Here is a 16,887-nt window from a genome sequence, read left to right on the forward strand (position 1 = left end):
CCACTGCTCCACCACAGGTCAGATGCATTAAACTTTTAAAAATAAAATTTTAAAATTAAAAAAAAAATAAGTTTTACTCGTGGCTGCCATTGTTCTTTGAAAGTCTCCACCATCAATCTGCAGAGCAGCGCTGTCTAGAGCTACATGCACCGTTGCCAATCCAGCTACAGGGGAAAGATGACGGGAAGAAATACTTAACAACCTCTCTGCCTTTCCCGAGTCTGTTTTCCATGTCGTGGCTGCTTCGTTAGCTCCTCTGCAGTACTAAGAACTCCCACCACCTCAGACAGAACTATACGCAAAGCATTTTTTTTTAATATTCCAAAGCCAAATATAGTTGAGATGATCTACACCTGTTTCCTATAATTTACATGGATATAGGCAACTGTTTATAATATTTGTTTTTCTCTAGTAAGAATATCAGTCTGGAAATTCTTAAAACTTAGAGTGGAGAAGTTCTCATCCATAAAAACATGAGGCTAAAACTGTTATTTCATTTATTTTGTTTATGAGACCATTCCGGATTACAGTACTCTGCAAATAGAGAATTGCATTTCTTCCTAATAACAGTTAGTTACTCCTTTCTAGTCTATGGTATTTTATTTTGATGATTCTACAAGTCTAGAAAATTACTGGACAGAGAAAGGAAAAGAAAAAGGGGGGGAAATAACATTTATGCTGTGTATTATCTACTCTGGAACCAACTCTGTAAAAAGTAGGAATTGCTTAAAGTAAAATCATTCTTGCCTCTGTCACTATTTGAGAAGGATGTAAGTATCTGCCAAAACAAGTAAGATTTACCATATTTTTCACTTCACAAGACGCATCCCCCACCCCCCAAAAGTGCAGGAGAAAATGCCCGTGCATCTTATGGAGCAAAAAATACGGTATTTTATTAAATATTTTAACACACCATTTGGTTCAGAATATTTTTTTCTTATTTTCCTCCTTAAAACCCTAGGTGTGTCTTATGGTCAGGTGCGTCTTATGGAGCAAAAAATATGGTATATAACTTTTTTTAATTTAAAAATTAAAGAACTACAGGGGATTAACAATGATTTCAACCTTTTTCATCTCATGGCGCACACACACCAAAAAACATTTTTTTTCTAATCTGACAAAAAAAAGAGGTATAATTTTGATTGATTTATAAAAATAGTAATTTAACTTTTTTGCTCCAAAATGACTTTAAAAAAAATCAGGTGCCAAACTTGTATATAAGGATTTCTGGTACAAAGAGCTAACCAATCAGATGAAACCTTATTATGTGACGTGACCAATAAGATGTGACTCCATTATATGGTTCAAGACAGGGTATTCACATCATATAGCTATTGTTGTATTGGCTGTTGTTATTTTTTTAATTTGATATTCTAAGGGAACAGAGGTCAGTGCCCCTGATAAATAGTCAGGTATGGCATGTTTTAAAAATTCTTGCATCACACCAGTTGAAAATAGTTGGGTGGTTAGATTTGAATACCATTTTTACAGTCCAGAAAAAGAAAACACCTGATGATCTGACCAGCAGAGGGAGCTGTAACTCCCTCAAATACACCTCAGTGGAGCCATTTATGAAGTCTTCCGGTTAGGGATGCTTCACAGTTCTCCTCCAGAGAACTTAAAGGGGCAGAAGGGTTAATGGTGAGGCATTCCTCAACATTAAAAGCGTTGTGGCAACTTCAAAGTAGGAGGAGCTAGAAATGATGTGGCATGTGCTAGTAGAGAATTTTTATATTATTAAAATTTATAACCTGCAAGTTAGAAAGAATGAGGGTCATAAAGATACACACAAAACAATGAAAAAACCCAACAACCCAAGAAATGATGAAATGAGAGTGTAGAAAATGTGGGCACATATAAATCACCGAGTGAGTACAAAAGCAAGGGGGCTGCCTAGAGCCCAAGCGGGACTGTGTGCATAAAGGGCGCGGGCGGGGTGATGGCAGTTATGGGTTTGGTGGCTCCAGTCCAATGTGGGACGACCTGGAGTGTGAAGGTCGAAGGTCCAGCGGAGGAAAATTCCCACACCATGCACTAGCGACTGCGCACACACCGATGCACAGGGTGAGCAAACAAAGTCGGGCCCCCACCCCTGCGCAAGGTGGGTGCAGAGGCAGGGAAACCTCTGGGAGGTGGATCTCACAAGTACAAACAAGTCGGATGTGCAAAAGAGGCGATGGTGGTCAGTCTGGGGACCAGCAAAGGCCCAGAGGAGGAAGAGTACAACCTCTGAGGGTAATGTGGGACTGGCATGGGAGAAGCCAAGTCCAAGAGATGCACAAGCGGGGGGGCGGGACACACAGGTGTAAGGAGCCAGGTCTTTATCCGTGGCAGTGAGTGATGGCTGAATGGAAGTGGAATGCAGTCTGTATTGAGGGAGAATTCTGCATCTTTGTGGTGAGCATTTGGAAGTCCCCTACAGAGACAGTGAAACCAGGCCAGGGACCAGAGGGACAAGAGAGCCAAGGACAGCTTCTGGGTCCCGAACTGGGATGCCAAGATAGATGGTGGAGCACCAGCTAAGACAGCTCATTCCAGAGAAAGAACCATTTCAAATACTTTGACATTCTGGGCCAAGAAACTGTGGAAGGGCAAACAAAAGATCCTGAGTTGTATGGTCTCACTAGTCGTTCAAATCTCATTTCCAGGCCATGATGGTTTTGATTACGTATTTAATCAAATACAGAAAATGCAATCTCACTACAGGGAGCCAGTAACCCATTCTGGAAGAAAGGAATTTGCAAATTTCTCTTTTACCATCCAGACTGTCTAGGTAACATATAACTTGCACAGAATTGGAGCCACTGGTTGCAATGAACTCTCAATAGTTTATAAGTCAGAACAAGAGAGAGAGAGAGAACACAATATTCAACCAACACTACCATTTATCACCAGCAAAAAGAAACCAAAATAAAGTTGCAAGATTCACCCATTTTGATTTCTCAACCAGTTACCCCCTCACTTGAAATATGGTATTTCTTTCAAATGCTTCTCTGCTTTCCCGTCACGAATGCCAAATTTTGAGGATCTAAAAATAACAGTGACTTGAAACAATAATCAGTTCTTCAACAAGGGAAGCACAACAATGCACGTGCAACAATGAAGAGCAGAAATGCAAACCACCCTTGAAGCGTGTTGACTGCCCCTTCCTCTCTGGTGCCAGGAAGAACGTTAGCACCCTCAGTTAGAGGCAGGGTATATTTCATATCACTTGTGCTGACGTAATACAGTAGGAATGCCAGTCCTTTTAATAATTTACTGAGGAGTTACACATTGCAGAATCCTTATTAAACATTACTTGCAGTGGGTCATAAGCCTAAGAAACAGTCTGCCGAGAAAACAGGCAATATTTTCATTGTTAACATACTGATGATGTAAAGTGTGGTCTGTATTTGCTGGAATGCCGATCGTGTCAATTTTATTTATTCGTGTATTTACAAAGGGGCGAGAATCGTTTTCTCTAAGACAAAAACATTTGGCAGTTGTATTTATTGATAAACTTTAAATTTTTATTCATTTTTATTTTTATGTTTTTACAGAGACAGAGAGTCAGAGAGAAGGATAGACAGGGACAGACAGACAGGAACAGAGAGATAAGAAGCATCAATCATTAGTTTTTCATTGCGCGTTGCGACACCTTAGTTGTTCATTGATTGCTTTCTCATATGTGCCTTGACCGTGGACCTTCAGCAGACCGAGTAACCCCTTGCTTGAGCCAGCGACCTTGGGTCCAAGCTGGTGAGCTTTGCTCAAACCAGATGAGCCCGCACTCAAGCTGGCGACCTCAGGGTCTCGAACCTGGGTCCTCTGCATCCCAGTCCGATGCTCTATCCACTGCCTCACCACCTGGTCAGGCTGATAGACTTTAAAATACGCAGTGGCCCTGGCCGGTTGGCTCAGCGGTAGAGCGTCGGCCTAGCGTGCGAGGACCCGGGTTCGATTCCCGGCCAGGGCACATAGGAGAAGCGCCCATTTGCTTCTCCACCCCTCCGCCGCGCTTTCCTCTCTGTCTCTCTCTTCCCCTCCCGCAGCCAAGGCTCCATTGGAGCGGAGATGGCCCGGGCGCTGGGGATGGCTCCTTGGCCTCTGCCCCAGGCGCTAGAGTGGCTCTGGTCGCAATATGGCGACGCCCAGGATGGGCAGAGCATCGCCCCCTGGTGGGCAGAGCGTCGCCCCTGGTGGGCGTGCCGGGTGGATCCCAGTCGGGCGCATGCGGGAGTCTGTCTGACTGTCTCTCCCTGTTTCCAGCTTCAGAAAAATGAAAAAATAAAAATAAATAAATAAATAAAAATAAAAATAAAATACGCAGTGCATCTCTAAAAAGTGTCATCAGCTACCTTGTAAGCATGCTGCCCTTGAAAAGAATAAAAGCTACTGTCATATCTAGGAACCCATCTTTCCCACTCCCACCCAAAAAGTCAATACTGGCTGGCATCCTATCTGTCATTGACCAATCAGCAACTCCATGAAAGAGTTTAATCTGAAAATCATGACCAAAGGACCCTGGCACTCCCAGTTCTAAATATACATGTTGTGAAGAATCAATAGCTTACACTCTCAGCAGTAGCACACGATGGCCCACGGGTCACCGGCAAACAGCCACACCCACTGTTTATACCCCCTCCTGGCTGCTTCTGCGCACTCTCAGAGACCGCAAGTCCTGCAAAGCCTCAACTATACTCTCTCTGGCCCTTTACAGAATGAGTTTGCTGGTCCGGACTTAGAGAAATCCCGACAGCACTTACTAAGAAAGGCTGTATTCACCATGGAAGGACCTGCCAGTTCCGTTAATCCTACCAGCAGTCTTAAAATCCTCACTTTCCAGGTCCCTCCCCCAACATAAACATTAAATAGAAATAATTTCAGGAAATCTAGGACAATGTTTCTCAAAAGATGAAATAACTCAACATAGGAGATGTGTAGCTGAGAAACAGACTATTTGGGGGTTTCAGAGATACATGCACGAACTGGACTCCGGATTGTGCATTTCCCAAAGCTTTGCTTTTGGGTATAAAAATGTTTTCACCCTCGATAAGGGTGTTTTTGTCGATGTCAGTGCCTGGTGGGCCCAGAGAGCACCCTTCTCAGTGCCTCCCCGACGCCCGACCACAGCACATGGACTGGCGGGCCACCCTGCCCTGCACCCTGGGAAACCACTGACCAAGGAGAGGAACGCCTCCTCACTCCTCCGCTGAGGAATGTTGGGCGGCAGTTCTCCACCAGGCCCACCCGGACCTCCACGCTGCACCCACTCGCTGTGTCTCTGCAGGCCTGGGTGTCGGCTCGATTTCTGTAAACCAAGTGTTGTCTTCATTGTCTTACACACTCAGAAATGCCTTCGTTTCTGGCTCATCTCAAGTTGGCCACATTCTCTTATTTAGACTCTTCCCCTCTGTCCCCCCAAAAGGAAAACAGTGAGACAGATGTAGACTGCTTGAAGATACAGCAGGAGTAAAGCTATGGGGTGAGGGCTGGGGGACACACACCAAGGCCTGCAGCTTTGGCAGGAAGGAGAGGAGGGAGTAAGAAGCAGGGGTGGGCAGCTGGGGAGGGGAGAAGAACAGGCTCCTGCTGGGGACACACTGTTGCCAAGGAGATGGCCCAAACTTCACCAACCCCCATAGGTGTCAGGATATTGGCATCTACAGGCGGCTGGAAGTGTAACAACAATGTGGATTTCAATCACTGCCTACAGCTCTTCAGCTGCTCTGAAGTCTTCCATTTTCCCAGGCTCCACTCTGACCAGACGAACCACATTTATCAAGCATCTCCTCACTCCGTGTGGGGCCACCCTCCTCCTAACATACATCAGGTTCTCGGCCTATGGACTCGGTGACCGGAGCATCTTTCTGGACTGACAAAAATGCAGGCAAGACGTCCTCCAGTTTTCCTCCACTCTGCTGAACCAGCGGGCAGGCAGAGGATCCGTGGGTGATACCTACGTATCCACGCGTCAGAGTCAGGGCCACGGAGGAAATGCTGAGCTAGAGATTCTCGCTAACAGGACATCAGGGAACGGTATAGACATGTAGTCTGCCCACTTCGCCCCTTTGTTTACCAAAGCTGCAAAGACACAAAGACCACTTTCTATGGCAATAGTTGGAAACTGATCAGATGTTCCCTGCATTCTCAATTGGTGGACACTCTAGCAAAGCCTTTTAGTGGTTCAAGTTCTCCATTAGTAAAAGGAGCCTTCTAATCTGCAATGTTTTCAAAAAAAAAAAAAAAAAGGATAGGGGAAAAAAACCTCCACAATTCCAATCCTTTAGGAGAAAAAGTGAAATAGTATTTAAAATTTACACGTGTACAGTATATAGCCAAGACATCCCCTCACCCACTTCTTGCTGGACACGTGGGAGAGGATGTAATTTGACAATGAAGGGAAGAGACTGGCCCACCATATTAACCCAGGGGTCAGTTTTAGCACCACTGATTGCAGGACGTCCAGACACTGTGTCCCCCCTAAGCAGACAGCATCCCCTTTCCTGTCCCCGGTGTTTAAACTGCCTTTGATCAAGGCTTTAGGTCCAACTGGTAATAAACGGGAAATGCGGGGACAACAGAAGCACATTCTGTGACGTCATGGGAACGACCCACCGCGCTGAGACGACCGCTGACAGCTTCACGTCAGTTTACAAAGGGGGGAGAACTGTTCTAGATTAATAGGATCTTAAGAGACCTAATAACTAAATGCTATACAACAGTCTCAGTTAAATTTGAACTTAAACAGGCCGATTGTAAAAGGCATTTTAGGGACAGTCAGGGGAACGCGGATAATGGACTAATAACAAGAGTCCATTAGACAATTACTGCTCACTCAGTGAAGGTCGTATGGTGGTCATATAGGGTTATGTTCTTGTGCTCTAGAGATGCAGCTGAGCAGTTAGGGGCTCAATGCAATGTCTATAATTCATTTTTTAAATACTTTAGCGAAGAAAAAAGACGAATGAAGCAAATGCAGCAAAACGTGAACAGCTTAAACCTCGGGGACGGGATGGAGGTGAGCCCATGCCTGGCGCCATGGTTACGCGGCTTCCCGTCTCCACCCGCTGTCTCCCTCCCTCACAACAGGAGGACTTCTGGCCGCGTCCCTCCAGTGCCCTTGAGTGTGTGTGTTTTAAATTTCAAATCACCGGCTGCCAAAAGAAAAAATGAGAGCAACCCAAAAAGGTAAAATTTGATGCCAATAACCCAAAATACAAAATAAAGCAGCAACTCTGAGGGGAGCCCCTGAGACCTCCTGCACGGGAGCATGGAGTTCTGGAGTCAGCTTGTCTCTGCCAGCCCAGCCCGACGGTGAGGCGCAGCCTCGCAGTCTCAGACGCGATGAAGACCGGTCATGACTGAGGACAACTCGTATTAAAAGGATCCTATTCAACATAACCTTAGGCCTATGGCCAAAGGTTAAATGTCTTGAGATACAAGCATAACTGAAAAAAGAATAAAGCTTCACACTTGCAAAGGTATTCTAAGTTTAAAAAAAAAAACAAAACTTAAAAATCTTAGTAAAATACATCTTTCTAAATCTGACACTAACACAATTCTAAGAACATGGTCAGCTGCCATCAAAAACAGTGGCCAGTTCTTTAATTACGCTTTAAAAAAAATACCAGTCATGAAATCTCAGGTTTTAGAAGGACCCTCACAGTCATCTAGTGAGTCCAATGGCCCGTCCAATGGCTCAGCTTCTTTCATTCAAGAACAAGGTAAACGTGGATCCTTTCGCTTCCAGCGCTCACTATAGAGTTTCTCTCTGGGCTGACGACAATCCCTCTAAACCTCAATGTTCTCACCTAAAATAATGGAGGGATGTGTTCCCTCTTCATAAAGCTTGGGAAGAATCTTATGACACTGCCACAGTCTCTACACTGGGCCAGCTATCCCAGAAGCACTCAAAACAGTCCATAATTAACTTAGACCTTACTCAAGTCACAGCTCTGTCACTTACTAGCAGTCTAGACTCTACAGCTGATCTAATCGTTCATACCTCAGTTTCCTAATGGGCAAAGTGGAGAGACCCATACTACTTGCTGCATAAAATGTCAGGGAGAATCAAATGAGCTCCTGGGCGAATAGCTCAAACTATGCCTGGCACATAGTATACACTCAATAAACATGAGCTACTATGATTCTCTCCCCTTCCTTCCTTATATCTCGTTGTAAGAAAGCATACTCTCTGGAAAACAGTATAAAGGGTCCTCAAAATGTTAAAAATACAATAGCCTGATGACCCAGCAATTCCACTTTTGGGTAATTTATCCTAAAAAATCCAAAACACTAATTCAAAAAGATATATGCACCCCTATGTGTTCACTGCAGCATTATTTATGACAGCTGAGATATGGAAGCAACTATTGAATATTTATCAATAGATGGATGGATAAAGAAGATATGGTGCATATTCACAGTGGAATATCACTCGGCCATGAGAAAGAATGAAATCTAGCCATTTGTGACAACATGGATGAACCTAGAGAGTGTTATGCTAAGGCAGAGAAAGACAATTATCAAATTATTTCACTTTTATGTGTAATCTAAACAACAAAATAAACGCACAGACATGGAAAACAATTGATGGTTACCAGATGAGAGGTGGGCTGGAGGCTGGGTGAAAAACATGAAGGGATTGGGAAGTACAAACTGGTCATCACAACACAGTCATGGGGGGTGAAGCAGAGTCAATAGTATTGCAATAACTCTGTATGATGTCAGATGGTACTAGACTTATTGGAGTGATTGCTTCGTAAGTCACAAAAATGTCTAATCACAATGTTCTACATCTGAAACTAATATAATATTATATGTCAACTGTAATTTAAAATTTTCAAAAAGAAAGCAAGCATGATTTGCTTATAGCAAACTGTATACCTCTTTGTGGCCAAACACCAGGACTCATCCCTGCCACATCAGAAAGTGTCTAAAAGGCTCCCCTGTAAGTCCAGAGTGGTCCCGCTGACCCCGGCCTGGAACGCTGCTGAGTTCCTGACACAATGCTTCCACTTCTATGTGCAGTAACAGCCATGCTGACCGGGGGGCTTGACCTTCCACTGCAGCCACAGCGAGGTCTCATGCACCCCCAAGTAGAAGTTGCTGATTCTACCATCACAAGAAAATGTGTTCCTTTGGTGGGATTTGAAGTGGTAATTTTGCACAGACACCAACCAGCATCTGATGGAGCTCACCCCACACCTGCCACCCTACTGACCCCCCAAGATCCTCCTCTGACCCTAGTTTTTGCACTTGCTTTCTGCAATCTCTTCTTTTCCACGTTTCATCTGAGTCCTAGGTGTACGTACCTCTTTCCTTGGTCTACAGGTGGCCTTTGTGCAAATTATAAGAAGTACCTGTCCAGGATGGCATGGTGGGCGTGAGGGAGATGCCCGATGAGCTAATGGTACTTCCACAGGAATCAGAAAGAAGTAGCCTTTCCTCCAGCTGGGAGTCCTGTGCCACAGCACACCACAATTAGATTCTCCTTATTGGATTCAAGTCAATTTACTAGGCAGATGCCATGTGCCAAGATCTCTGGGTTCCAAACAGGAGTAAGAAGGGCTATTCTCCCGAGCTGACCAGCTCTGCTAAGGGGGTTGCTGGAGGAAGGAGGAAACTTGTGGGGTTACAACAGCTCAGGGATAAGAGTTGTTTGTCTGTTTTGTTTTGTTTAGAGAGAGAGAAGAAGGGAGAAAAAGGATGAGAAGCATCAACGTGAGCTGGATCACCTTAGTTGTTCATTGATTGCTTTTTCTATTTGCCTTGACTCAAGCAGAGTCAGTGACCCCTTGCTCAAGCCAGAGACCCTGGGTTCATGTTAACGATCCCAGGCTCAAGCTGATGAGCCTGCGCTCAAGCTGGCGACCTCGGGGTTTCGAACCAGGGACCTCAGCATCCCAGGTCAATGCTCTACCCTCTGCGCCACCACAAGTCAGGTGGGACAAGAAGGTGTTTTTTCCTTTTGGGTTGGGGTTGATGGAGGCCAGGGGTGGGGAGCAAGAGGACGCGAGTGGACTCCACGCCGAAGGGAACACACAAGCAAAGATGAGATTGCACATTTCCCGGCACTCTTAGAGAATGGCAAGATTTCCATGAAGGGGCAGGAACGGAGGGAAGGAGGGAAGAGACATGGGAGGCCAGAACCTAATCCGGTCACTCTTTCAGTAGATAGCTGAGACTCTATTATGTGCTAGGCCCGGAGAATAAAAAATAAAATGGGATGTTTGCCATCAGGAGCTAATAAAAGTCTATTAGGGGAGAAATGATTCTAACAACAGATCTACACTTGGTACTTCTGGGTGTCAGGGCCCATGAAAGACAGGAAGTGGTGATCTGCAGGGAACCGGGAGGTGGCCCTGTGTGCTGAAGCAGATGACCACTGAGCTGCCTTAGGGGTAAGGGAGGATGGGCAGGGGTTGCCCAGATTTTGGTGAGGGTAGGGGCACGGGAGCGTCCTCCAGGGAGGGCAGCGCAGGAGCCTGGACAGAGGCAAGGAGGGTGTGCCGTGTGCAGGGGCAAGGGCCTGCCTGCTGCGTGGAACGGCAGGCTATGGCAGGGGCGGAGCAAGGAGAGCAGGGCAGAGGGCTTGGCTTACCAAGTCACAGGGGGCTTCAATCCCACACCTTGCCAGGAGACTGGGATCTATTCCACAGGCAAATGCTGACCAAAGTAGCCGGCATGTAGGGGATCTGTGAGCAGTAGGTCTGTGCCTTAGCAAAAGCAGCCTGCAGCAGGGTGGAGAGTGAGAGGTATGGACGTGTTGGTGTGTCACTTCAGGAGGCCAATTCAAGACAATCCACCCACAAACCCTGAGGTGGGGTGACATGGGGTGGGGTGGGGGTGCAAATGAGGAGGAATTGACAGGTGCAAGAGAGCTTCCCAAGTAAAGGCTGTCTCCTTGATCCCCCATACCAGGCTTTAGCTCATGAAGACAACTGACCCATTTCCAAAAAGGAACTGGGTATCCAGTGTCCACAATGTTTCGACATGGCTCTACTTCCTTTTCTGATGCTTTACTGGCCTTTTACACGGTCTACTTTTTGAATAAAGATTTTCTTTGGCTTGGTTTCTTAAAAAAAAAACCTTCTAAAAACATCACCTACCTTTTTTTTTTATAGTATGGATCACAGAGATTGGATGTCTCTGACCTGGGGTGACTGGTCTCCACTTACAATCTATGTCCCGACATCCCATTTGATTTAGCATTTGTTCCAGACAAAAGTATCCCTGTTCAGATGACAGATGATATGGCTGCCCTTCTCTGACCTGAAAGTATGGTCCAAAAGAAAACATCTTTCTCTGCGACTGCCATTTCCACAGACACACCGCTCAAATATTCAAGGACAGCAAGAGCCCCATTACCAAATCTTCTTTCAACAAAGGCTCTTTTAATGAAGTTAAAGCTTGCTGGAAGGAAGCTGCAAAGCGAGCTGGTCCTCTCGGAGCCGGACTGGGACGGACTACAGAAAAGGAGAAGGCCGCTTCGTGGTCAGCTGCTCCAGGGTGCGTCCCTACCCCCCGGCCCCCGCTCAGAGGCAGGGCCCCACACACTCCAGTCCTCTAAGCTGCGGCCTTGGGCAGCCTCCTGGGGCCAGAGGCTCATGGGGAGACCTGGAGGGCTGTACTCCCCACGCCCTGACCAAAAAAGTCACAGCCTGCCCCTTCTCCACCCTCCTCCACAGCACCCTCCCTGACCTCAGGCCAAGTGACCCAGGCAACCTCCCGGAAGACAAAGGAGGCAGCCCCAGAGACCATAGATCCCACCTGTCAACACACCCAGGTCTGTGTTATATGATTTCTACTACTTTGAAGCTGCTGACGCTCTCTCTCAAGAGAACTGGCCTTCCTCCTCCATCCATGACCCTTCCTAAATAGGAGTTGGGTTCCTACCAGCCCTTGTTCCGTGAAGGGAGAATGACGGACCAAGGTGGGAGGAATATTCAGGGACAGGCTGGGGGCACAGGGGTGCTTGCCGGCCTGGGGCTCTGAAGGATCCAGAGAAAAGGGTCCCACTGCAGTGGAGAGCAGAGCACACACACTAGCAGACTGGCGGCACTCGTGACCACTCCCTCAAACATGTGGGGGCTGCCAGGCGACCAGTCCCCCAAGTCCAGCACGCCAGTTATAGGGACACTGTCATCCTTGTTTTATACTAACACACTGTGACAGAGGTGGTTTTACAGGATTTTCCCATGATAATGTGGAGGAGAATGCAGGTCATTGAGCAAGACAAGATGATAAATGATGCCACTCTAGAGGGACATGCCAACATGGCATGAGCCTGCACTGTCACTTACTTAATCCTTCTCTTTTAGCTCACTCATTGACAAATGGGTCCTTAAAGAAGGATGGCACTTCAGAGGAAGCTGACACCGGAGAGACATGGAGAGAAAGTGAAGGAAGGAGGGAAGGAGGGAGGGAGGGAGGAAGGGAGGGAGGCGGGCAGGCAGGAAGGAGCATACGTCATATTTATATTTATCAAACTAAGAAAATTTAAGGCAGAATTAAGATTTAGAGCTTCTGGCTCCCGTTCTGGCACCTGGCCCCGGAGACCGCACTATTTATCTTCCTAATTAACATCCTGAAGCCTCAGCTTATAAAACCCCCCCCCCCCATCCCTGAGAAACGACCCTGCCTCTGTTCATACAAACTGAAAATTCAAGGCTCTGATTTGCTTGTCTGAACATAAATACAATCTGAGTCCATTTCTTTTTTATTTTTTTATGATAAGTTTTGGATAACAAGAAAACAATCATGGGCGAAACCAAAACTCTACGTAGGACAGGACTGATAATCAAGAGGTCTGCCTCCCAAAGGCAGAAAAGTCCTCTGCGGGTCTGTGGGAAGGCGAGGTTAGCTAGAAAGAAGGCCTCGTACCAAGGGTCTCCCATGTCCGGCTGAGGCCCTGAAGCCAGACGGTCACTACGGGGGACAGTGCAGGGGACTCACAGCAGGATCCAGTGTCGTAATGAGATGACTACAGCAGCAGTCACCACGGCCCTGTGGTTAAACCCCACAGTGCACCGAATGTGAAGACACAGGCAGGGACGGGAGGCTCTTCTGGGCACTGGTCAAGCTAGGCTGGCACACGTGACCTAGGCAAGCTGTCACTGTTCTGGACTTAAGCTTCGCCAACCATAAAACAGGAAAGCTGACCAGGCGGTGGCGCAGTGGATAGAGCGTCGGACTGGGATGCGGAAGGACCCAGGTTCGAGACCCCGAGGTCGCCAGCTTGAGCGGGCTCATCTGGCTTGATCAAAGAGCTCACCAGCTTGGACCCAAGGTCGCTGGCTCCAGCAGGGGGTTACTCGGTCTGCTGAAGGCTCACGGTCAAGGCACATGTGAGAAAGCAATCAATGAACAATTAAGAAGTCGCAACGCGCAACAAGAAACTGATGATTGATGCTTCTCATCTCTCTCCGTTCCTGTCTGTCTGTCCCTGTCTATCTCTGCCTCTGTAAAAAAAAAAAAAAAAAAAAAAAAAACTGTTCCAAAAATTAAAAAAATTAAAAAAATAAAACAGGAAAGCTGGACGAGGATGTCTAACATCTCCTTTATGTCTGAAGTTCAAAAGGCCTTTGTTTTTCAAAATCTGGTTCAAATCCTGGGCCAAGTGGCTCTAACCTCACTGCTACCAGCCCAACACGTAACAAACGCACCACAGAGGGCCAAAGGGAACACGAGGGCTGAAGTAAGGCTACTCCATTAACACTGAGTGCGATGCTTAACAATAAAGAAGCTGAAACGCCTGCAAGATCAGGCTGCTTCCCTGCTGGAGACCACCAAATGCATCCAAACGACCAAACTTCTTAATTCAGATTGTATGTGCCAAGGGATAGGTGGTTTTCTTAGGAACAAACTGACACTTTTTTTTTTAAATTTAGAAAATTAAATGGAATGGGGTGACACTGATCAATAGGAGTACATAGGTTTCAGGTAAACATTTCTACAGCATTTGAACTGTTGATTGTGTTGTGTGCCCCTCACCCAAAGTCAGATCATTTCCCGTCACTGTGTATTCGTCTCTTTACTCCCCCGCTTCCACTAACAACCACTTCACTTTCATCTGTGTCCATGAGTCTCAAAATGACACTTTTATGCTTCCCTAAACTAAGATTAAATCAGAACCAATCTCCTCAGGAAATAAACACATAGGAAGGACTAGCCCGCTGACCAGTGTCGTGGTCCCTGGGCTCAGCCCAAAACTGCCAGTGGGCCCAGCAGTCTCTGTTTGAAGAAGGCCTCCAGGTGAGCCTGCCACATGCCTGATTTAGAACAGCGCTTGAGCACGCCTACAAACACCTACAGAAGACTTAAAAAAAAAAAAAAAAAGGCAAACATACCTGGCTCCAAAGATGTCCTTTTTGGCCAGATCAATTCCAGAAACGACCTTCACTCTCAGAACACGTGACTCACCCTGTTGGAGGGGGGGAAAAAAGAAAAGTTTAAAAAAGTATCCCTTCAATGGATCACATGCTCAGCTAACATGCAAAGTTAGCCTCTGCAGGCCAGGCCCAAGATACAGAACGAACCAATTCAAGCATAGGCAACTGCCCCTTCCACTGAAGTTCAAAGAGCTACATTCTGGCTCAAAATTCCAGCAACCATAGAAATTCAGAGCATCCAGGTGAACTGAGCACACGTTTAATTCAAACTAGGCCCCGCAGATCAGTTATTTCTGCCACTCAGAGGAAATATTCCCCAGCGGTGCCACGAACACGACCGCATGTGTGAAACCACCCAGATAAATGACCCTCTGCAACGAGGTACCACAAATTCCATCAATCATCCTTCCTTTGACATTTATATACTTGTGTAAGCAGCCTGAGATAGAAAGGAATTTCATGTGGTAAAATATTTCCTCAACATTATGGTTTCAAAATTGTCAGTGCTGACAAGTAAACATAATTCCTCGGTCCCAGTTAAAAGGACAAAGAATACCACCCTCAATGGAAATCATCCCAAATCATCTCAGAAATCATTCATTTATTCATTCATTCCAATATTTTCTCAGCAGCTCCTATGTGCCGGGCATTGAGATAGACCTTGAAATACAGGCATGAATATGCTTGTGGTCCGCGCAGAGTGTAAGCGGACCCACAGCCCAGGACCCCGTGACGGCACCGTGCCAAAGGGCGTGGGCTGGGGTTGTACTTAAGGCTAAGACACTCAGGATCGATTGGATGGATCAGAAGGATGGAGAGAGGGGGCCAGCGGAAGTCCAGGACACCTCTCAGGTTTCCAGTTCGGGTCACCAAGTGTTAACATTAATTAAAATAGAGGATTAAGATGTATTCACAGAGCCTATGACACAACCAGATGGAAAATATAAATGACTAAATTGATAAATGGGAGAGATGTCTAGTTGGGGTTAGACTTGGTAGTTGTCCACGTAAAGTTGGTAACTCCAGCTCGAGTTCAGTGAAAAGTTATTCAGAAAGAGTGAAAAGGGGGGAAATGACTAGGGATGAAGCCCTTTGGGACAGCAGCACTGAGGAGCAGGAGAGGAGTACTATGAGAGTCACGACCCCCATGTTTAGTCAAAACCTAGGTGAGGGAAAACACCCTAAATAACTGTGTAGATCCCGTAATGTCAAAGGAGATAAAGGCAGGGAGAGATGCACATGGAGAGGCCAGGAGGCTGAAACTTTGTTGATTTGCCACCAGACCAAGCAGGCACACAAGCTGTCGGGACCCACACTTGAGGTCATCTACTATCCAGGTTTCTTCCATCCCTTCAACTGTCCCTCCAAACATACAGCCCTGATGCAAGGCTTCTCTCTCTCTCTCTCTCTCTCTCTCTCACACACACACACACACACATGTTTATGATCACTTTCAACTTTCAAATGAGGCCTGCACACGAGGTTGGCAGGATTTCATGTCTTTGACTGCTTTCATAAAACAATCAAGACAAGTCAGGACCAACTACCATGCAAAAACAATGTCCCGAAGTGTTTACCAGAGTCCCTGGTTCTGAGATCTTCCCTTGGTCCCTGTCAGTGCTGGGTCGACCGCGCCAGCCTTTCTCTTACACACTCACCGCATGGACCCTTGACAAGGATTCCTTCTTGGTGCAGATGTTATCTAGGCAGAGGCTCTGTCCTATCTCTCCCGGCTGGCTGTACCCCACTGTCAATCACTTGACATCTCCCATGGCCAACTCAGCTCAAGGAATGTCACAGTGAAAGCATTGTTGACACATGGATCACAATTTGGCAACGCGCCTGTGCGGAGTTCACAGGACACCTAGGAAGAGTTTGTGTCCACTAGTGCCCATAGCATACAAACTGAGAAGCACGGTTACAATGAAACCCTTGTCTGAAGGCCCAGGTGGTTCAGGACTTTACTTAAGATGGATGGGAGGAGTCATTCAGAAGAATAAATGGAGGACAGGAATGCATTGTTTTCTGTCTCCCTGCTAAGCAGTAACTCCTTCTGATAAGCAACACAGGCAAAGCATCAGCCTGTTTCCACAGCTAGCCTTGCACTTGGGACTGATTTGGGAGATAAAGAAGGGATTGTGTCTAGGATAGAAACCAAGAAATAGTCACCAGCACAAAACAAGAATTCTGGTGAGAAGCTATCTCCTTGTCTTGTAGCCCCTGGAATTCTCAGAAGTCCTCCTGGGCAACGCCCTGTCGTTTCCACAAACTTGATAGAGGCTCAACAGAACCTTGTCTAGATTCAAAGACATACCATAAGCCCAGCCAATGCCTGGTTCCCTTAGGTTTACATTAACATTGGGTGAATGTTCTTACATTGGGTGGATGGACCTACTTTCCAAAGGCATACATTTTAATATCAGCAAATGTTTATATGAATAAGTAAAGAAAAATACATTTAAGTACAGGGATAACTAAAATTTTTATGGAAACTGATTTATTCACTTAGTAA

At 46.3% G+C, this 16,887-nt stretch overlaps 1 protein-coding gene across 4 annotated transcripts in view; it reads right to left on the reverse strand.

Moving 5' to 3' along the window:
• Positions 1–16,887, reverse strand: part of NEDD4L (NEDD4 like E3 ubiquitin protein ligase) — a 339,262-nt gene that overhangs the window by 214,577 nt on the left and 107,798 nt on the right. For 3 of the 4 annotated variants that reach the window (XM_066247368.1, XM_066247372.1, XM_066247370.1), the window contains one exon: positions 14,334–14,407. In XM_066247368.1, the coding sequence (XP_066103465.1) occupies positions 14,334–14,407 (74 nt within the window). Of the gene's footprint in view, positions 1–10,585; positions 10,608–14,333; positions 14,408–16,887 lie in introns of those variants that run through there. The other variant, XM_066247373.1, reaches the window with a different exon arrangement.

Source organism: Saccopteryx bilineata, chromosome 11 (genome assembly GCF_036850765.1).
Source record: "Saccopteryx bilineata isolate mSacBil1 chromosome 11, mSacBil1_pri_phased_curated, whole genome shotgun sequence".
In the NCBI taxonomy this organism is placed as follows: Eukaryota; Metazoa; Chordata; class Mammalia; order Chiroptera; family Emballonuridae; genus Saccopteryx; species Saccopteryx bilineata.